Raw genomic sequence first — 22,049 nt, 5'->3', positions numbered from 1 at the left:
TTCCAGTTTAAATGATGAGGTAGCCAGTGTAATTACAGGCACAAGGGACATAACATATTACCCGCCCATTTGCTTGTTTACCAACCTATAACATAAAAAAAATTACTAATATTATTAATGTGAAAGCTTGTTTGTTTGTTTCTCTTTCAAATTTTTATTACACAAAAAATAATAATGAATTTTTACATACAGTTTGTCATAGAAAAGGACATGGTACCTAACATTTTACTTCCACTCCCACACAGGCAGGGTAAACCACATTAAGAAACTAGTTTCAAATAAATTGTTTGTTTGCTAAGTATCTTTTGCAAGTATTTGTATCAATACTTCCCATTTATAATTCTAATGATCTTATTACAGCTGCTTCTGCCAATTCTTGGTCTGTGTGGTATTGATGGTGGGGGTCTCCCACAATCGGAACTTGCAATATTGACTTCTCTTCTCAAGTCATCCAAGCTTCCGGCGCAAGTGAATGCACCAGGTATTTAAGTGAATTATAATAATGCATGTTTAAAGTCAAAGTAACGAAGGTTATCAAGTAAAACACATTTTTATTTTAGAAACGCAAACAACAAAATCATCAGTGATACCGAGCCCTATCACATCTCTTTCATCTCAATCATCAACAACAGAGAAGCAACCTCCATCAAATGCTCAACGTAGGTCAGATGCATTGCTGGAGCAACTGACCCTGCCATTAAGGAATACAATGACTTGTTTAACCCAGAATCAGCCAGCTGCAGGGGTTATTTCACCCGGAAGTAAAGATAGTTTGGAAAGCACTAAAGATGGGAATGCTCCTCAGCAAGCTTCCATAGACGTAAAGGTAAATGTTCTGTATTTTCATTCGAAAGAGGTGGCCAAATCCAGGAACATTACTTGTTGCATAGAATGAATAATTGCACTCAAGAATTTTTGTAAATTAATGCATTATAAGAAATAATAGTATTAACCAATTATCACTAAATAATACTTCTAGATCATTAAATTTTTTGTAAAACTCTAATTTTATTTGTATAATATTAGGAGTCATAATTTTTTTTTACATTGTAGAAGTGGATGTATTCCACTTGCGCATCCCTGTTAGTGGAGCTCCGAGCTGGACCCATGCTACTGAAGGTTTGCTCGTCGCTGCCATGCTTGTACCGCTACTTGACACGCTGGCGAGATGCTAAAGAGAATGCCATACCACCACACTTTAACTCTGAAGTCAAACTGTAAGTAAATTAATATTTTGATTAATAGTACTATGTGTGATTAAATTAAACTATATTCGGCGTTTTGCGATCTGGAGTAAAATGAAAAGTTATGTTAAGTTACAAAAGCTTTATAAAAAACTGTAAATTTAATACATAGAAATCACTGTAGAAACTCACCAATGTACCTAGTATTTAAAAATAAGATATTGCTGCTATATAACTTGTAATCATAAATTTTCGATAGCCTCAACTTCTTGATGAATGAAGCTTACGTGTGTCGAATGGCGCTATCACTGCCATGCCTTGAGCCCTTGACGCCGGAGCGCATTGCTCTGCTCAGTGACCTCGCCACCGCCTGGCTCGTGTGCGCAGTTACCGCGCAGGTATTTAAAATATATTTTATATATAAACTTAATGGCTCTATGTATGGAGTTAGCGTTAAAGAACAAAATAAAATCGGTGAACTTCTGGAATTTTAAATGTGTTTTTTTTTAATATTTTCTAAAGGCAACTCTTCATCCAAGAGATGATGAAAACGAGGAAATGACAGCTACTTTAGTTGAGAGAGCACTTGGTCTCTACAACACTATTGGAGAAACTTTCAAGCAGTCTACTCGGGCCGGTGGCTATGTGAGTAGTACAATGCCTTTTTAAATTTTTAATTAAATAAAAAATTAAATAATAAATTAATTACTTTTCTACTAGGTTTATCAAAATCACCTGATGATCGGCGCTTGGGTTCTGCTATGTGGCTTTCATCATGCGCTTGGCGGAGCACCTAGTACTACCGCGCCACGGAGTCCTGCCAAGGCACCTTCGCGACCCTACAATCTCATTAAAATGTACTTGTACACATTTCATTTCAATGGAATCATGTTCAAAATTTTAGCCATATCATAAGAATCCATCTGTTGTATTTTCCTCTGATTACATATTCTGGTTATTATATATGTATTATATTCAATTAAGCCATTATATTATTTTTACTGATTAGAGGGCTTGTCTCATTTTTATATTGTTTCCAAACAGGCAACAAAATCTCAGCGTGGTATGGATAGCGCTGGGAGACCGCTGCCTGGCGTGGACTGGCGCGCTGCTGTCGGACGCGCGGCTGGAGGCGCTGAGCGCGACGAGCGCGCCCGCCGCCGACACGCCGGCGCCTCTGCAGATCCTGGCGCACCACACGGCGCACCAGAGGGAGTTGCGACTCGCGTCGGCTGCTCCCTTGCATCAGGTATATTTTATTTCTTAAGAAATACCGGCCGATGAAGCCAAAACAGAAGAATTCTAATTTCTATACTTTTACAAATTCTCATGCACTAACATATATTTTTTATTTTAAAATTTTTAAAATTATTTGTAGTTGCTGGTATCGCTAGCTGTGGTTTGTTACCGCAAAGCGACGAATTTGAAGCGAGCGGTGGTTCAGAAGCAGAATCAAGACGCCGATCCCGACAGATCCGACTCTACTGTTTACTTCCAGGACATGATACTCTGTTCCGAGGATTCGGAGACTGACGATGGTATGATTTTCATAAAGTTTAACATTTTATTTTTTTAAATGAAGAGGATGTGCTTTATTTTATATTAAACATGTAATGTACATGTTTAATATAAAATATTTTATATTAAACATGTAATGTACATGTTTAATATAAAATTTATTGTTGTTATATTTTTTCATATTTTTTCTGTGTACATATTGACATAAAATCTTCTATTTATTTTTATTAATACAGTAAACAAGAACTTAATATTGATTCTTGATAGTTAAGGTCAGTTTTATAAATAATTTGAATTATCGTTATAACTGACAGAAAATTATCGCGCTACTTTCGTTTAGCTTATACAAAGTAAAAAATTAAAAAGTATATAGTATTATCTAAATCGATTATGATAGTTGTCGTCTCTATTAACGTTTACACTGTTAAATGTGATCGTGGGTCCCAGAAGACAGCGAGCCGCTGTTCGGATTGTGGTTCGAGTCGACGCTAGTGGCACCCGACGCGCTGGAGAGCGGCCTGACGCGTGCGGGCGCGCCCGACAGCGATGACGTGCCCGACGACAACGCCACCGCGCAGCAGACCTTCCTGCTCGACAAGGCAGAGCCCTACTCGGTGACACTTTATATATATTACTAAATATATAAAAACTTAAAAGTTATATTTATTACATAAATCAAATAACCTTATTAATTGATTTATCAAAATTTTGAGATCTTCTTCACATTTGAGTTTATCTTAAATTATACTTTTTAGACAATTACACAATTATTATTATTACAAAAGATAACTATGTCATTTTTTTTTTAAATCAAATTTAAAATAGTCCCTCCTGATTTCCACCCGACGAATTTCAAATTCAACAGAATTGTTTTTGTAGAAATGTATCTACGTAAGCAACAATGAATAACAATTGCATATATTGTACTGTCTTTATTTAAAAGTTAAAGCATAATAAATGTTTGTTATGCATTTTTTACGTTGTTTAATCTATATAAAATAATAATTTTAACATATGTTTACAATTATCTCGTTGTCAGATTTTTCGTTATAAAGATAAAATTTTACAGTGACATAAACATAATTGTTTTCTTACAATTATTTTCTAGTATATAACACTGGCAACAGAAATATTCAATCTATTAACTGAAGAAATAATCGGCGAAGGCGTAGAACGACTGGGCGCTACAGCTCAGCAATTGTACGAAGCACACCAAGCATTGCTGGCCGCACTTGCTAAGGATCTTGATAGAGAAACTGCTAGGACTGACACCGGTAAAATGCTTTTTTTTTTTTTTTATTGATAGTAAACTTACATGCAAAATTAAACTTTCATAATGTACTCTTAATATTTTTATGAATAGGAAATTGCTGTTTAAATATTTATATAATATGTCATAGGGACAATTTCGCCATGTTTCGGAGCTCGTCTCGGAGCGCTGTACGCCTCGTTCAGTTCTGCCCTCGTGCGGTACTTGCACAACTTACAGCCGCTTTTGCAGCAACAACTCATCTCTACGGGAACCGACAGAAACAATATGACCCCACTTCAGGTGAAAATATTTTCTTATAATAAACAGCTGCACTTGGTTATGTACTCAATATGTGTATAAAACAGGCACGTAGACGAAATGTCCCAGTCGAGATGGCCCAGTGGTAAGAACGCGTGAATCTTAACCGATGAACGTGGGTTCAAACCCGGGCAAGCACCTCTGAATTTACATGTGCTTAATTTCTGTTTATAATTCATCTCGTGCTTTTCGGTGAAGGAAAACATCGTGAGGAAACCTGCATGTGTCTAATTTCATCGAAATTTTGCCACATGTGTATTCTACCAACCCGCACTGGAGCAGCGTGGTGGAATAAGCTCCAAACCTTCTCCTCAAAAAAGGGAGAGGAGGCCTTAGCCCAGCAGTGGGACATTTACAGGCTGTTTTAATTAAAAAAAATAATTAAAGACGAAATGTTGAAAGAACTCATGTACAACAGTTTATATTTATATAAAGAGTAACTCTTATATACTGTACTAAAACCTATTCAGACTCATCAACTGCTATTTTTTTTACGAAATTAATAATTACTTAAAGACTTATTTTGGTAAGTGTCAAAAGAGCCAATCATTCCGACATTACTTATTAATTTTCATTCATTCCATTAGCATAAAACAGCGATTTTTCGTGTTTATAATGAATTAAATATCTAATAACAATCTATCACTTAGGTTGGTCCAAGAGTAGCAAAGCTGCTCGGTGGTATGGTCCTGAGTAAGGTGGCAGCGGACCGTGAGAACAGCATCCTTGTTATGTGGCATAAGATCATAAACACTCTTCAAGAGTGCGCTCTACAAAGCCAACCCAGCCAGGACCACGATTATGAAGGTAAATAGTGCTTTGAGTAAATCAAATGTATTTCATTCAAATAAACTTCATCATCAATATTTTAAGTCTTTCACCGATCCTCAATATTTAAATTGTGTTCAATTCATAAATCAATTTTTGCTTATCTTACTTGCGCAATGAGTAGCAGTGTGTTTAAAACTGCATGAGAATACATATGTCAGACATTACTTATGAATTTCATTCTGACTCAGTCTTAGGAAGGCTTTTGCTGGTAGAATAGTTCTCAGCAATCAAGTGGGTTATTGAGGTGTTAAGTAGCGATGCATTCAAAGAGGAAATATTGCCTACTAAGTTCTTACGACATTCATTGTTTGAGATTCGGTACTCTTCAGTTTAATATTATTGCTTTGGAAGTGAACATTTAATCAATGTCCCACTTGTCTTGGCTGCTTTTTAATGCCCTTCCCCCTATTTGTGGACAGTTCGTTTATTCATTTATGTGATGGAATCTTTTAGAGTAATTATTATTGTGAATATTTTTCTACGGAACGAAATAAATTGTGGAGGCACGATAATCTATAAGTTTTTAAAACCTTTTTTCAGATTTGAATGTTGAACATGCACAGCTCCTTGTATACTTATTCCATTCTTTGACATTGATGCAGAAAAAATCTGTACTGCTTATGACATCCAATGCGATAATAAAAGTGAGTTTTAACAATAAAATAAATATTAAACGAAACGAACATGGAGAAGAATATTACTAAATATGTATTTTTTATTCAGGTTGTCGAAACTCTCGGTATAAGTGATAGAAAGCGAGCTATGAATCTGGCGCCTCACCAGCTCATGTTGACAACCAGACTGATGCTTCTATTGGAATATCTCATGAAGCACCTTTATGATGCACCTCAGATCCTATTACAACAGGTAAATTAACTACCTATTACAAAGCTGAATATTAACATGTTCAATTTCATACATTTAATTTCTAGCATGTTAAGCCATTCAATAGAATACAGTTTTGATGAACTGTTATTAGTTTTTTATTAAATTTATACAAATATTGAATTTGTGAATAGTTGATTTCCGAATCTTCTATATTGAGTACTCTTTTTTTTGTAACGATAAAAAGCTATTAAAACAATATATAGAAGTTGCAGTTTTACCGGATTTATATTTAGACTATTGACGTGACAAGCGTTAATTTCATCTTGTGTAATATAAAACAAAAAGTGTTAATAAGTATCTGTCTTTTGCTTAAATTTATAAATGCTTTGATTGTATGGGGATTTTAATAATAATTGAACATTTTAATTTTTTAGATTGAATGGAATCTCGTAATAGCGCCAGGTCTAGCGCAGCGATCGTCGGACGCGAGTACTACAGGCGTGAAGACTACCACAGATAATGGCCAACTCAAAACCCGTATATATTGTGAGGTTCCATTCATAGAACAAGCCTATAGGACACCAACGCAAGACGATACGTCCATGAGACCTAGATTCTACGCACTTACTAACGCGGAAATTAATAACCAGGTATTTTATCTATTGTATATAATATATTTAAGTAAATTAATAATATTTTGATAACTGGAAATAATAGAGGCACCTATGAACTTGGTATGGATACATTTCTCAGATTATCTACCACACAACAATTTAAATAACTAGACCATAGTTAGTATGGTATATATAGTATTTAATAAGAGTACTTGTGTCTACCTAATGCTACTTAAAAACATAAGTGAATTTTCAAATAAACTTTAGAATTGGACATATTAATAATATAATTCATTATTTTTTGTAGGAAAATCCGAAATTAGACGGTTTGGCGTGCAACTTCGTGTTGGGAACTCCCCACAAATTGAAATATCCCTTGTTGCTGGACGCATTGTTGTCTTTGTTGAACTCTGCGTGTCTCTGCGACAACCCGCAGTACCACAACTCGCCGGCTGCACTCGCCGCGGCACATTACTGTTTCCAAACTTCTTGGAGGTATGTTCACTAATAGTAAAAGGAAAGTTGTAAAAAAAGTGTTGATAAGTATCGGTTTTTTTAATTTATTAAATTTGTTTGGTGGTAATGTTTAAAATTAAGAAATTAAATGAAACAAATACTGACTCGACTATCCTGGTACCCCAGACTGGTGATAAGCATGCCGCCGGCTACCCCGCACATGGACAAGCTGCAGGCCGGCATCGAGGCCGAGCTGCCGTCGCCGCTGCCGCTGCACGCGCTGGTGTGGGCCCCGCGCGCCGATAACAAGAAGGTGTTCAACCCCTGGCTCAAGGATGCGCTCGTCAAGCAGGGCATGTACACGCAGGTGCGAACTTTATGAACTACTATTTATTTCATTCAAGCTTCGTTAAATTATTGACGATTCAGAAAAACTCTAACTGTAAGAATAATGTTATAAACCTGTGTTACATTGCAGTATGCGGAAAATTTACTGGCCGGTGTGAGTGCGTCGTGTGACAATATTAAATACACAGCGTGGCTCGCTTCTGAGACTATGAAACACCTTAAACAAAATCTTACATGTAAGTTGTTATGAAGGAGGATCATCTAATATTATTACATACTATTTTATACATAAGTATTTTATGTCTGATAACTTTTCATAAATTTGTTTATGCAAGTCATCGATGAAGAGTTTTGGGAGAGCTCATTTTCATTTTTGATTGTAGCCGATGGTCTGCCATCACTCCTCGACGTAATATCATGCGACGCAGCTCTGATGAGATTGAAGGTCTGTCTCGTAGACTCTGCCTCTGCGTCGGAAGCGCATCAGTTCATGCCTGACTTGTTGGATTTGCTCGAAACTATCCTCGAATGTTGCCGGTCAGTCAGTGTACTCATTACGTAGCCAATGTTTAACACAAATATTCTCATTGCATTCCAAATAGAGAAGCAAAAAGATGATATTAGTAATTGACATTAAATATTAAAAAAAAAACTGTATTGGTGCACGAAAACAGATGAACCGATCTGCAGTAACATGGTCAAATGCTAATCCCACAATCGTGTCCGCAGACTGAGCGTGGGCATTGAAATCGAAGGCTCGTCGGAGGGCACGAGCAACGCGTCGGACGCGGCCGTGTCGTCCGTGCGGCTGCAGGTGTGCGGCGCGGCGGGCGCGGGGGCCGTGGCGCGCGCGGCGGGCGCGGCGGGCCCGCCCGCGCTTGGCACGTGGCTCAAGGCGCTGCTGCCGCCCAACGTGGCCGCGGCCGTCGAGGCCTGCGCCGTGCCGCCGCCGCTGGCCGTCAACGCCGTTAGTATAAGCCTATGTACCATTCTAATGTAACCATGTCGTGTCGTATCCATGCTAAATGTTTTGAAAAAAAAAAACATGAATTGATATTACTTTTTTTAATTTTCTCTGTTCATCATTAAGTAACATTTACCTAATAAATAACTTCTTATCGTATCCTGTCACCTTGTATCGTTCCATTCCGTTAGCGAGATAAGATTTTCGTCGCAAGGTGCATTTTTAAATATTTTATACATTTTTTTGTCCAGACATTTTACGAGACCCACATCATACCATCCGAGAGTGCTGTTCTGCAACTTGTGTCGTCACATAGTGAGCTCATGATTGTTGGTGGAAAATACTCTATCGGGGCTTCATTGACTATGCTAGCCTATTCGGCTGCAAAGCTTCTTGAAATCGGCTCTAGCAAACTAGCTGAAAATACAAATCTTACTAAAAAGACTCTGGATTTAATTGTTCCTGCCTTGGTAAGTATATATTTCTGGGTCTTACCTATAAAAATACTTAAAATTTGAGATGATAAAAATAGATTAAAAGTTTTTTCAAATTCTGAAGTAGTTGTAAATATGTAAAGTATAAATAGCTACTTTTTGGTATAATAATTATTAACACATAATTTTCCTGTACAGACTGATGGCAGACTTCAATTCTTAGCAGAACCATTAGCAGCAACGCTGAATGCTTTAGTCGCACAAGTTAATAAAGCAGAGCAGCTCATTCACGAACATATTTTGAAGACGACATACTCTGTTCTCGTTGATCACCTACAGCCGTCCACAGAAAATACCTTGAAACATATGGTGAGAATGAAATGAGAATTGCAAAATTATGTACATATTTACATTTTTTTAAACTTTTTTTTAATGTTTTTACATTCAGAAGTTCTTTATGTGTCTTTGTCATTTGTTCATTTATTAAGTATACAAATAAATTTAGAAAAAAATACAAATATAATATATTTTGTATTTATTAATAAGTGAAGCCAAAATGTAAAGTTTCATTTTAGAAACGAATTATGTATGATTTTTCTAAAATACTACTAATTGTACCGATGAAATAATAGTACCACCAGTATTTCATATCATGATTTAATAAAATATTTACACAATAAAAGATGGTTTAAAGTAACATAGTATGATAGGCTATTTTATTTGTGCAGGTGATTTACTGGGAGAAGATATTAGACCGACCAGCAGGGAGAGTGGCATATGAGAATGTGTTCGCAGATAATTCGGATTATGCGCTCGGTAAAATACTGCTGGCTGCACCTAATGGAAAGAACGCATTTACTGAAAGGGTCATAAAGTAAGTTGTTATTTACTATTTGTTAAGTAATTGTTTGATTGAATTGGTATGATACTAGACATTAACTAACAAGAGTAACAGCCAGTGAACATCTTACTGTTGGGCTAAGGCTTCCTCTCCCTTTGAGAAGTTTTGCAGCTTATTCCACCACGCCTTATTTAATTGTCGCTGTTAAATAAAACATGACAATACCAAATTATCAACCGTGAATTTGAAACGAAAGATCAGCGACAAGTAAAAGCCGCAATTATAGGAAATACTTTTTCTAAACACATGACCAAATTGTTGCTATGTACATTATGTAAATGTACCAATAATTTCAATTTAAACTATTGCTATTTATTAATTTTATTAAAGTTAATAATTAACTAAATTATTATACGAAAGTCCTATGTTCTGTTGGCCATTGAAACTTAAGAAATAAGCAGGGAAGAGAGTTGCAAAATAATGGATCCTTTCAAATTCGTCGCTGTATTTGTTTTCGGATTTGCGTTTCCGAAGTTATAAAACTAGGTTAAAAATAATTGATTTGTTTTAAAAAATATATATTTATTTCACAGACTTTTCATCAAGATATTTACCGGTTGTGACAACTCCGAATTGAACAGCGCATTATGTGTATCTGTTTGCAAGTTCATTGGTGTCGCGGATCAACAGAAACTTCTCAGTTTACTCTCGCACATATGCTTAGTCACACCAGGTGAGCCGTTTACATTTTATAAAGCCAAATTGAAATAATAATTATTATAATACATCATTTAAACTATGGTATGCGGTCGTCGTATCTACTTCTATGACACCATAACAAAATACTAACCTTCATAAATAACTGTCCGGATGTCCCAGCGCCCACGAACGGCAACGTGGGCACTGCGAACGCGTCCCCGACGGAGACGGAGCTGCCGACGCCCACGTCGGCCGCGCCCGACGGCAACCCCGCGTCCGTGGCGCTGCGGAACGCGCTGCGCTCCGTGTTCCGCACCGACAGCGACGCGCCGCGCAACGACAACGCCAACAGGAACGACCAAGACCTGCCCGTGTTTGACGCTCCGTTAGTATACCGACATCAAACTGTCTCTTTGTTTCTGTCGTATTGACATGAATTAAAGCGACTGACTATAATTTTGTGTATAAAATATTGAAGTTAGACAAATATAAGATATAGATTAGAGTTTTAAAGAAGCTATTTGCTAAAAAAATTTAAAAAATCTGTTATGTTCACTTTTTTATTATTCTAACTTTTTTGTCAATTTTCCATAGTGTACCTGCGCCGAGACCTCCGTTGGAGACAGTACAACAATCTAGTAACTCAGGTAAATATTTTATTATATATTTATAAATGTGTATGTAAACTAAACATTACCTTCCTTAGGTTTTGTCAAATGATATAATAAATAATAATTTTAATTGTATACAGAAAACGGAGGTTGGCCTGAATTAAGCAAGGAAAATGCAAACGCGGTAGTCCTCAGTACAGAAGCCGGCAACCCCTTCGATTCCTCTAACGATAATGCAACATTGCTTTCTTTACTTTGTAAACACATCGTCCATCACGGGTAAGTGTTAATTTGGTAAGAAGTAAAATATTTTATATGTTTGATACATAATCAAACAGATAAAATATTTTCATCATAATCATCTCACATAGCAATAACGAGTTTTTACTGAGCAAACCTTGTCCGTAGCGCCGAGAAGGTGTGCGAGCGCATGGTGGGCGCTCTCATTAACGTGAGCGGTACGACGTGCACGCCGGTGCTGATGCGCGAGCTGTGCCGCCTGGCCGACGCGCACGCCGGCGCTGACCACCGCCACCTGTTCCCCGCCGCAATCGGCTGGCTGTCCACCTGGTATACTAATACAAAAGCACATTACCGACTTTCATTCATTCTTTCACATCATATATTTGGAAGTTATTAATAATTTGTATTTCCTTAATAGCGTGGAGAACCTTAGCAGTCCAGAGGTGTTAGAGAAATTGGAAGAAGGCCAAATAGACGCAAATATAACCTCGCAGATAGAATCCGCGTGTGTCCTTCTATCTTATCTGGCTGATGCATTGCATACTATTGGATTTTCTCAACCTCACAGTAAGTAGTTGATTAAGTTAGTTTATTGTTTATTGTATAAAGGTTATTTTTAAAATGCTTATCGTATTAAACTTTGTTAAAGTATTGTGGTTAAATATATGTGTACAATTATTTTACTTACAAATAAAAAGGTTTTAAATATGAATATTTTTGCAGCTTGGCGATCTGTTAGTCCAACTTGGGAATCTCCATCGGAACTTGGATTCGACTTAGATTACGCAGACGAACAACAAGACGAAGATGATACGAGTGCCGATGATTCTGTATGTGCCGTCGCAATTCATAAAACACTAATGCAATAATTACAATCTTAAACAATTTTGAGACTGCATATGTAGCAGTGACATCAGAAAAAAAAAACGTTTCATCGGTCTTGACATAAGCAAAAAGCTTTTAAATAAGCTGCTTGAACAAATATCAGTGAAACGATTTAATAAAAAATACCTTAAATAACTTCGCCTTTTTTCGCGCAGGATGAGGATGCAATGCTGCAATATAAATTATGCACGTTCACGGTGACGCAGCGCGAGTTTATGAACCAGCATTGGTATCATTGTCACACGTGTAAGATGGTGGACGGCGTGGGAGTGTGCACAGTGTGCGCGCGCGTGTGTCATCGCGGACACGACGTTTCCTACGCCAAGTTCGGGAACTTTTTCTGTGACTGTGGTGCTAAACCCGACTCTAGGTAAAATATTTTTAACGCCCCAGATATCTTATAATAGCTCAGGTAATAATCACATAATGTAAATGCATACTATTTTTTGAGGAATATGATGAAATTTGTTGACGATTATTCCATTTAAATTAAAATATACCATTTTTTAGCTGCCAAGCTCTAGTGAAACGCTCGGTTACTCTCGGTGGAGTTCGCGGGGCCACCAGTGGGATGGAAGAGACTCCACCTGCGCCTTCTATTAGACGTCGGCCGTCCAGTCCTTCGCCTCCCGCGCTGCTCGCACCCCCTCGTCGCCCAGTCCTCGCACATAACATTCAAGGTACCGATAACCGAATAAAAGGAGAATTAGTAATAAAATAAGCACCGACAGGCTTATATGAATGTTGAGAATGATTCAACAATGGTACGTTCTCGTAGGATGCCGCTTGTTCCTGCTGTCGTACAACGGCTGGCCCGGCTGCCTGGAGCGCGTGCGGCGCCTGCTGGGCGCGCTGGCGGGCCCCGTGCGCGCGGCGTGCGAGCGCGGCGCCGCCGTGGGCGCGCACGGCCGCGCCCAGCGCGCGCTCGCGCAGCTGCACCTCGGCGAGAAGCGGTTCACGCACACCGATACGCTCCTGTTGCCCACACTAGGTATTGATTCCGATTCTATACTATTAATCGAAACTTTCTCCATTAACATCAATTCGCCTTTAATATATAATTCTCTCATTCTTTTCTATTTTATTCTTGGCAACTTGTTATATATAATAGTAACCATACAAACTGATGAAGTAAAATATTTGTATAGTAAATAACTTAGTATGTTGCGACAAAAAACCGTAGTAGTAACTATTGCGGATTTTAATTATGTATTAAATGAGCTGCGATATTTTCCGGCGTAGGTTCGCAAGAAGGTGCATTCGAGAACGTCCGCATGTCGTACACGGGCGAGAATGGACAAATGATCCGACAATTGATGTCCGCGCACAAGCTTCGCCGCGTTGCAATGTGCTGCCTCGCCTCGCCACATGGCCGTCGACAGCATCTCGCTGTATCGCATGAAAAAGGTATGTGTACAACATATTTATTTTGTAATTCCTTCTCGTCGCTTTTTATTAAAGCTTTTATTTGTCAATTCTGTTCATAGGAAAAATCACAGTTCTTCAACTGTCAGCGTTACTTAAACAAGCCGACTCGTCTAAACACAAGCTGACGCTGACTCGTCTCTCTTCTTCGCCTATACCGTTCACCGTGCTCAGTCTCAGTGGAAATCCTTGGAATGAAGACCTGTTAGCTGTGTGCGGTTTAAAAGAGTGCCACGTCCTTACCTTCAACAGTGGTGGTGAGTAATATTCCTGATTTGAAGATCTTAATTACTTAACATAAAATATTATATACAGACAAAATTACACTTAGTCTACTAAATCATTTTTCAAGTTTGTCATATATTTTTGAGAGCCGAGAAGGCCCAATTTGTATATACCTAAGTCTGTGTTTATAGCCTAGCTGTGGGACATTTAAAGACTTCACTTAGTGATAGAGCTTTTTGCAAAACCATCTCGTTAGGTACCACCCACTCATCATATATTTTAAGGCCAAGCAGCAATACTGAGTGTATTGTTGTGATTTGAAGGGTGAGCCAATGTTGGCACGGGCACAAGGGACATAAAACCTCGGGAACTACGAGTTTGGTAGCGCATTGGCGATGTAAGGAATAATTAATATTTCTTACAGCACTAATATATGTAGGCAGTGGTCACCAGCTACCATCAGATGGTCCTCTCGCCAGTCTGCTACTTACCTAAAAGAAAAAAGAGGCTTTTTTTTTATTATTTTTATATAACTATTACTTTTATATGTATGTGATATTATATCCTCAGGTGCTGTAGCTGATCACTTCGTTCTGAATACGGGCTTGGAAGCTAACAACTATGTGATCAAAGCGATCTGGCTGCCGGGATCGCAAGCGCAGCTAGCGCTCGTCACCTCTGACTTCGTCAAGATATTTGACCTGAGCAAAGACCTGAATAATCCGATGCATCATTTCCTTGTTCCAAGTGGAAAGGTGAGATTTAAGTCTTTATTTAAACTTGAAAGTTACTTTTATGTTACAAACGTCTTTATAATAACATCTACTTTAGGTTCGTGATGTTACGTTTGTGAATCAAGAAGATGTTATGCACATGTTGTGTATGAGCTCTGCTGGCCACATCTACTGGCAGCCTATGAGTGAAGAGTCTCGGGCCACTCTGGGAACATTCTATGTTACTAACACCCTTGAAGTATTGCATCCTGAAATACAAGTGAGTTTTAAATATATACATATATATTTAAATAATTCAGTAATAACAAACTCATAAAGTGATAAACTTACTAGCAAATAATAATATAAATATATAATTTCTTATACAGGATGTCGCTGGATTAGTTGGCGGTGGTGGCGTGTCGATATACTACTCGCACATACTTAAGATGCTTTTCTTCTCATATGCTCAAGGAAAGAGCTTCCTTGCACCACTAAATACTGTCGAAGACAGCGTTAAAGGTAGAATTTATCCCTTTTGCCTCTATATATGACTTGGCTATCATTTTGTAATATAATAATAATAATAATGTGTTTATTGTTATGTGAAAGTAAGACAAGTTTTATTAACGAATATCATATTTTAAACTAATAATACTACTACTACAAGTTTTTATCACAATTATTCGTTATTGACGTAGGCACGGCGATGATAACACTGGCGTCGTCGTCGGCGCAGAAAGAGGGCGGGCGTGGCAAGCAGGGCGTGCAGTCGCTGTGCCAGTGGGCCGAGGTGCCCGGACACCCGGGCCTCGTGACCGCCGTCATGCAGGCCTCCAACAACCCCGTCGTTCTCATGCTCACTCCTACCAACATATACCTTCAGGAGATCAAGGTTAAAATTTATACTAATCGTGCATTTTTTCCATCTGCGATATTTTGTCGCATATTTATTACATTCTTTAAAATCTTCCTTTTGCATTATAGGTGACTCCGGCAAAAGCAAAGATAACAGATATGGTAGCTGTCCGCCATTGGTGCGGAGGCGGCGGTGAGCAAAAGAGCACGCTCATATTGCTGTGCGAGGACGGTAGTCTGCGGATGTACGCGGCGAACAACGAACAAACAGGCTATTGGTTGTCACCTGCCATACAGCCTGTGCATGCACCCAGGCGCAGACCGAGGCTGCTCACTCATCACGCTAAGGGGAAAGTGCAACAGGTAAAATCATAAAATAAATTACCATTCTAGACAGCGTAATATTAATTAAGTTCATAATTGCACACATTGGTGTACAATATAGGGTATATAACTGATAGCAGCTTAAGCCATAGAAATGGATATGACCAACAAGTAATTTCTTCTAGGTTGTAATAAAATCAAATTTAACTGGAAGTCCACAATTCCCAATTGACTTCTTCGAGCATTGTGTCGCTATGAGCGACATCGAATTCGGCGGCAATGACTTGCTTCAGGTTTACAACACAGCTCAGATTAAACATCGTCTAAACACCACGGGTAAGAGATTGTACATTCAAAATAATATCTATTTCAACGAGAATGTCAAAAGAGTTTATTAATTTTTTTTTTCATTTAGGGTTATATGTAGTCTCAACAAAAATGAGCGGCTTCATAATGGAAGTTGTCAATTCTGACCCCAACATGGTCATTTGCGGAATACGAGTTTTGCTGGGCAATCAGGACGTTGCCAGGACGCCGGCTTATGTAGAGGTATTGACAATGATTTCCTTCCTTTAACTGATAGTAAAATGCTATGAACTGCAGTAATAATGATTATTTATATTTTTTCAGATACATGGACGATCGATACAGACAATAGTAGTCAGAAACCGTTGGTTTGATATTCCTTTGACTCGTGAGGAGTCTCTGCAGTCCGATAAGAAACTTGTTATAACCTTTGGTCCCTCTCAAGACCCCGATGGTGTGACAATGGTCGATTCTGTTAAAGTATGTTTATACAAATATAACTATATATATTATTTTTATAATCTCGTTGAAATACCGCAATGTTTTTTTTTTTACTTTAGGTCTATGGCAAAAATAAAGAACAGTTTGGGTGGCCAGAAGAAAACGAAGACCCCTCTACTTGTGCTTCTTCAAGCAAGGTTGCTCAGGTAAAATAAATTCATAGTTTTAATATTCATCATATTTCGTAATTTTCATATAAATAATTTAATAATCTTACGTCAATGTAATATGGAACATGGTAGTTTGTTAGGACCATTCATTAACTGTATCTTGTAATTCTATCTAGGAATCAGAAAGCAATAGTGGCTCATGGAAGCCGAGCTCCTTGGAGCGCTTAGCTTGCGCAGCTCTCGAAGCTCTAGAGCTAGGTGCAAGTGCGCCCGCCAACAGCGGAGCAGCGGCGGGGTCGGAGACTGGAGCGGAAGCTGCGCGCAAACTCCTCTGTGCACCGGCTTCTGCCCATTTGCACGCAAGAGCGCAATGTCTGCTACGCGCCGTTCATCAGTCGCAGTATCATCAATTCAAGGCTAGTAACCAAATATATATTATTGATAAACAGGAAAGGATAGCGATAACCGTTTAATTATGTAATAGTAATTGCGAAATATCCGTATTTACATATGTGATCTAAATTACCGTCCACAATCACCGCTTCCGAATTTTTATGTTTGCGTAGCGGCTCGTGACTAATTTAATATGTAACATTTTAAAACAAGTAAGGACACGAAATGTTAGCCACAATTAACAGTTACCTAACTCATTTAGCCCATCAATATATATATTACTTTTACTTTTGTCGAGCCGGATGGCGTGGTTGGTAAATACTTGCCTATCACACCGAAGGTTGTGGGTTCGATTCCCACCCAGGGCAGACATTTGAGTGCATGAACATGTCTGTTTGTCCTGAGGCTGGGTGTAATTATCTACATAAGTATGTATTTACAAAAGAAAAGTAGTATATCTAGTATATCAGTTGTCTGGTTTCCATAGCACAAGCTTTGTACAAGCTTAATTTGGGATCAGATGGCCGTGTGTGAAAAATGTCCCAGGACATTATTATTATTATTATTATTACTCACAGGACCAAGCAATACTTAAATACGTCTCAATGTCTCTCCGCGAGCTGCGCGACACGACGGACGCGCGTAACATCGACCCCGAGGCGTACTTCCGCCTCGTGCTGCTCGCGCGCGGCGTGGCCGTGGCGCGCCCGCAACACCTCGTCAAGTACAGCGCGCCCACGCCGCCCAAGCCCGCCGATGGTATTACATTGTCTTATATGTCAATGAGTAACAGAACCGGGTAACGATCGATTGCTAAGTTCGACAAAATCTTTGTATTAGAGATATTTATCTCACAAAATAGTTTTTAATTTTCAGTATCATGTAAATTGATAGTAAGGAATTTGAGTAAGTAAGTCGATCGTGGTACATAGGCAGTACCGTGTTTGGATATTGCCATTCAACGAATTCGCAATTTTATTAGGTGACTGGTCAATGCTCTGGAAATCTGATATTCAAGAGGAACCGGACCGCGAGCCGCATCTATGCGCACTTTTGAGCAGTGTGCTGTGGAAGCTAACTGCTTGTCGCAGCAACACAACGGGGCCGCCGGGCATTCTGTCGTACGGCCTGCGGCATGCCGAGCACACGCTGCACGCTCTCGCTGATATCATACACGCATTCCAGCTGCATGGTGATTCCGATTGCGTAAGTATTTTCATATTCGCAAAACATATTTATTGATACATATTCAAGATATTACATAATTGACACCATTGTGTTATTTCAACAGATTGACTTCGGAAACCACATCTACTTGTCTCTACTGTTAGCCGAAGATCAGAGTATTAGTTTCGGTGCCAAGGCAGCTCTAATGCGAGTGCTACGTCCACGTGTTAAAAGACGTAGAGTATATATACCTTCACCTCCAAATACTCCAGGTACTTGAAAATATCTTATATCCTATCTGTTTGTAGATAGTTGAAAAAACTTAACCACTACAATGCTAGTTAATGGTATAAAAAGACTATTAAGATAAGAACTAAGACTAAGAGACTATAATTAAATTAAAGGTCGATCAAAAACGATGCTTTTGTTTTATTATAATTTAAAAAACACAAAAAGTTTAACAATATTATTCAATACAGGTGCTGGTTCTTCGGTAACAACAGCTCAGCCGGCCAGCTCGGTTGCTGATGCCGCCGTGTCTGAATCTGAATTGAGCGCGAATCGGGATGATCAACAGGAGAACCAATATATGGATGTAGATGACTCACTGGAACCCATGGTGCTGCTTGCACCTGATGGAGGTTAGTTAAATATTTGTGTAACTTAATTATCTAATATTGATAAGTTTATATAAGTATTTTTATCCTATAATTTTTTTACAATGTGCCAACAGTCCTAAACCGCCTGTGACTTATTTATTTACTTATGGACTGTCATTAATGCATTTTTCATTCATTATATTTAGATTTCCGCTTGCCTTAGGTTGTGTTGCTTAGTTCGAATGTGTTAATAAAAAAGGCTGACAATTTAGATGTCGACTTTTTAATTTAACTTTATGTAGAAGTATGTCTCCTTCTCGTATATAATTATAAAAAATATACTAAAACATTGGTATGAACTTAAATTTATAGTTATGCATTTTAATTCGAATCTATGAAGCCATTTTTAAGATAAACCTACAGACAACATCAACATAAGTGTTAAATGGTGTCGAGGTTCAAATCCTAGGAAGCATCACTTAGTTTACAATTTTAGTTTTAGTGGAAGCACGTCCGAACGGGACCTGCTTCCACTAGTGAAATTAAAAATATCTATATTGTCAGCCATTTTTATGTGCGAAACACGTGCGAACTAAGCAACAGCAAAATAAACTAACGTGCGGTGCACTGTACACGGCACCGTGCCGTCTCCCGGTAGCGGCGCCGAGCCGTTACACGGTGGGTGGTATGGCCATAGACATAGACATGTGTCCACGCCCTTAGAATCATCTACTTCAATATTTTGCAGTATTTTGTGATATATGACGTAAATAATGAATAATAATAATAATTTACACTTGCAGGTCTCGAGGCATTGCTCGATATCCCCACGGACGCGGACGACGAGACTATGGTGGAGCTAGCCATCGCGCTGTCCCTACAGGAGCAGGGCCGTCGCGCGCCGCCCCCGGCGCCTGCGCAGCCGCCCGCCGCCTCGGCGTCCGCCGCGCCACACGCGCCCGCCTACAGCGACGCTACTGCCTCACCCAACGGGTATGATTCTACTGTTCACTGTTTCTCAGCCCGATAACGTAATATCTTTTCATCATCATTTTACCTTGCTGTTCAACTCGTAGTGGATAGGCATGACATGATCATTACGGGCTGGCATTTAATATAACGATACCTTATACGAATACATTCTCACAAAACCATGGGGCTTTGAGAATTTGTAACAATATTACCATGCAAGATTCTTTTCTGCTTTTAAGTTAAATAAATGTTTGAAAAGAATTGTAAATGATAATTCATACAGATTTTGATTTTATTTTAATCGCTTATCGTGTACAGATCTGACGACGAAGGCAGTACGGCTGCAACAGATGGCAGCACATTACGTACATCACCAGCTGAAGCCGGCGGTTCTGCGGCTTCTGATAGTGGTGGTTCCGCAGCTGATAGTATTGGCGGTGTCTCCGGTCGGAGCAGTGCTTACGGTAAGCTATACTTGAGATACTTAATTTGAAATATAAATATATATGAAAAGCATCGATGAAGAAGTATGCTTAAAAAGCACTGCACCAAGTAGTAATGTCATCTTGTCGTGAAATAAAATTTGCTACAGTAACAGCCTGTGAATGTCCCACTGCTGGGCTAAAGGCCTCCGCACCTCTTTTTGAGGAGAAGGTTTAGAGCTTATTCCACCACGCTGCTCCAATGCGGGTTGGCGGAATACACATGTGGCAGAATTTCAGTGAAATTAGACACATGCAGGTTTCCTCACGATGTTTTCCTTCACCGTCAAGCACGAGATGAATTATAATCACAAATTAAGCACATGACAATTCAGTGGTGCTTGCCCGGGTTTGAACCCACGATCATCGGTTAAGATTCACGCGTTCTTACCACTAGGCCATCTCGGCTTTTTTGCTAGACTAGACAATAAATATATATATATAATAAATTTGCTAGAACTGAACATATTATGCATTTAGGTAAAATTTAGTTGAAAGTCATTGGGAAATAGTGGTTATGGCTTGTGAAGATATGTACGTGTATGTATGTATGCTACAAGACTTAATTAAAGTAGTTGTTTTTTTATAGAAGGGAATGGCTATAGATAAAAATAATGTTTATAATGTATTAAAATACTAAATATATAATAATGTAGTTGTAGCAAAATGAAATGCACTCAGCATGGATGTGTTATGCTTGATATTGTTTGTGTGAGCTTACCTCGTGTTGTAGGCGAGATGTCAGCGCCATCCGGACAGCCGTGCTCTACTGTTGTTGAAGTACCAGCTGCGGTTGCAGGCTAGTAGTAGTTTATTTAATGCTTATATATTTTTTAATTATTATATGATGTATATATATACTCTCCTTCTTAAAATTGTAAAGCAATATTAAATGAGAAAATATAAAAAGTAGTCAAATTAACCAATATAATGTATCGTAACAGCAGGTCCATCAAGTTCATCTCAACCAATGGCTTCGACGTCCCGTGCCGTAGAAGTTGAGAACGAAACGAAGAAATTGCACGCACTACGTCTATCGCTACTGTCCGCAGCATTGGATGCTGTACCAACGCTTAGAAATCTGCCTGGATTGCGTGCCATACCTTTTGTACAGGTTAATACGCATTCAATATAGCAAACGCATATCACATAAAACAGACACAAATTCAATGAATGTTACGACATAACCATATAAAAAGATCTGTTTGATAATGAAACTTCTAAAAATAATCATTCTTAATATGAATAAAATTCAATTTTTTTACAGGTGGTTTTAATGCTGGCTGGGGACTTAGACTCCAGCGCGGAAGGCGACCGAGTGGTCCTTGAGCGTTTACTCGAAGTGCTTGTTAGTGAACTAGAAATTCAACCAGAAGAGCCCATAAGTGGTGAAGATCGCACAGCGAAACGGGAACTACAACTAGCTATAATGAGGCTCGAGTTGCTCGTCTCAGAATTGGATACGCAGACGGTGGAACATTCGCCTCCTGTACATGAGCGCACTAATAGGAGGGAATTGCAGCTTATTATAATGAGACTGCTTAGTAAGTAATTTTTTAATATCGCATTATGTAACACTGTCCAATGTCATAAGGTGCATTCATAAGAAAATTGATCATTGCGATCAATTAGTATAGTAAAGAACTGGTACCATTTTCGATTTCAATCGAGCTTTGGCTTCATTGGTCCATTATGAGTCAAAAAGTGTTATATCTTAAGTTAAAAAGTAATTAATAAATAAGGCATATTATTCAATACAATCTTATATAGAGATAATAAAATAACGTAGTCAGTATTAGTTGTTTTGAAGATATATATACATTTAATTGTATTTTATTATTATAGTGTTGGTATTTATTCGTGGAAAAGAGCTTTTTTTTAAAGAGATTCCTGTGAAATAATGACTTAAATGTTCAGTAGGCATTTTAAATGATTGAGCTTTATTATA

At 38.5% G+C, this 22,049-nt stretch overlaps 1 protein-coding gene across 5 annotated transcripts in view; it reads left to right on the top strand.

Moving 5' to 3' along the window:
• LOC126775285 (E3 ubiquitin-protein ligase UBR4) overlaps nt 1-22,049 on the top strand; it is a 40,791-nt gene that overhangs the window by 1,700 nt on the left and 17,042 nt on the right. For 2 of the 5 annotated variants that reach the window (XM_050497107.1, XM_050497133.1), the window contains exons 4-57: nt 361-481; nt 561-826; nt 1,054-1,217; nt 1,444-1,582; nt 1,707-1,829; nt 1,905-2,041; nt 2,229-2,433; nt 2,563-2,722; nt 3,150-3,316; nt 3,811-3,976; nt 4,103-4,254; nt 4,923-5,079; nt 5,644-5,747; nt 5,827-5,970; nt 6,366-6,581; nt 6,853-7,040; nt 7,188-7,368; nt 7,480-7,585; nt 7,733-7,886; nt 8,079-8,316; nt 8,565-8,783; nt 8,946-9,116; nt 9,476-9,621; nt 10,182-10,321; nt 10,468-10,672; nt 10,882-10,934; nt 11,039-11,177; nt 11,307-11,468; nt 11,560-11,708; nt 11,865-11,971; nt 12,182-12,396; nt 12,537-12,706; nt 12,805-13,017; nt 13,269-13,433; nt 13,514-13,708; nt 14,247-14,431; nt 14,508-14,669; nt 14,779-14,911; nt 15,091-15,284; nt 15,377-15,610; nt 15,757-15,907; nt 15,987-16,120; nt 16,202-16,357; nt 16,438-16,524; nt 16,665-16,904; nt 17,460-17,640; nt 17,864-18,087; nt 18,173-18,320; nt 18,528-18,689; nt 19,451-19,640; nt 19,938-20,083; nt 20,835-20,900; nt 21,046-21,215; nt 21,369-21,645. In XM_050497107.1, the coding sequence (XP_050353064.1) occupies nt 361-481; nt 561-826; nt 1,054-1,217; nt 1,444-1,582; nt 1,707-1,829; nt 1,905-2,041; nt 2,229-2,433; nt 2,563-2,722; nt 3,150-3,316; nt 3,811-3,976; nt 4,103-4,254; nt 4,923-5,079; nt 5,644-5,747; nt 5,827-5,970; nt 6,366-6,581; nt 6,853-7,040; nt 7,188-7,368; nt 7,480-7,585; nt 7,733-7,886; nt 8,079-8,316; nt 8,565-8,783; nt 8,946-9,116; nt 9,476-9,621; nt 10,182-10,321; nt 10,468-10,672; nt 10,882-10,934; nt 11,039-11,177; nt 11,307-11,468; nt 11,560-11,708; nt 11,865-11,971; nt 12,182-12,396; nt 12,537-12,706; nt 12,805-13,017; nt 13,269-13,433; nt 13,514-13,708; nt 14,247-14,431; nt 14,508-14,669; nt 14,779-14,911; nt 15,091-15,284; nt 15,377-15,610; nt 15,757-15,907; nt 15,987-16,120; nt 16,202-16,357; nt 16,438-16,524; nt 16,665-16,904; nt 17,460-17,640; nt 17,864-18,087; nt 18,173-18,320; nt 18,528-18,689; nt 19,451-19,640; nt 19,938-20,083; nt 20,835-20,900; nt 21,046-21,215; nt 21,369-21,645 (8,977 nt within the window). The remainder of the gene's footprint in view (nt 1-360; nt 482-560; nt 827-1,053; nt 1,218-1,443; nt 1,583-1,706; nt 1,830-1,904; nt 2,042-2,228; nt 2,434-2,562; nt 2,723-3,149; nt 3,317-3,810; nt 3,977-4,102; nt 4,255-4,922; nt 5,080-5,643; nt 5,748-5,826; nt 5,971-6,365; nt 6,582-6,852; nt 7,041-7,187; nt 7,369-7,479; nt 7,586-7,732; nt 7,887-8,078; nt 8,317-8,564; nt 8,784-8,945; nt 9,117-9,475; nt 9,622-10,181; nt 10,322-10,467; nt 10,673-10,881; nt 10,935-11,038; nt 11,178-11,306; nt 11,469-11,559; nt 11,709-11,864; nt 11,972-12,181; nt 12,397-12,536; nt 12,707-12,804; nt 13,018-13,268; nt 13,434-13,513; nt 13,709-14,246; nt 14,432-14,507; nt 14,670-14,778; nt 14,912-15,090; nt 15,285-15,376; nt 15,611-15,756; nt 15,908-15,986; nt 16,121-16,201; nt 16,358-16,437; nt 16,525-16,664; nt 16,905-17,459; nt 17,641-17,863; nt 18,088-18,172; nt 18,321-18,527; nt 18,690-19,450; nt 19,641-19,937; nt 20,084-20,834; nt 20,901-21,045; nt 21,216-21,368; nt 21,646-22,049) is intronic. The other 3 variants (XM_050497125.1, XM_050497116.1, XM_050497142.1) reach the window with 3 other exon arrangements.

This window comes from Nymphalis io, chromosome 2 (genome assembly GCF_905147045.1).
Source record: "Nymphalis io chromosome 2, ilAglIoxx1.1, whole genome shotgun sequence".
NCBI classification, from domain to species: Eukaryota; Metazoa; Arthropoda; class Insecta; order Lepidoptera; family Nymphalidae; genus Nymphalis; species Nymphalis io.
Note: the sequence above shows the minus strand (reverse complement) of the source record. Positions and strands in the feature narration are given on the sequence as shown.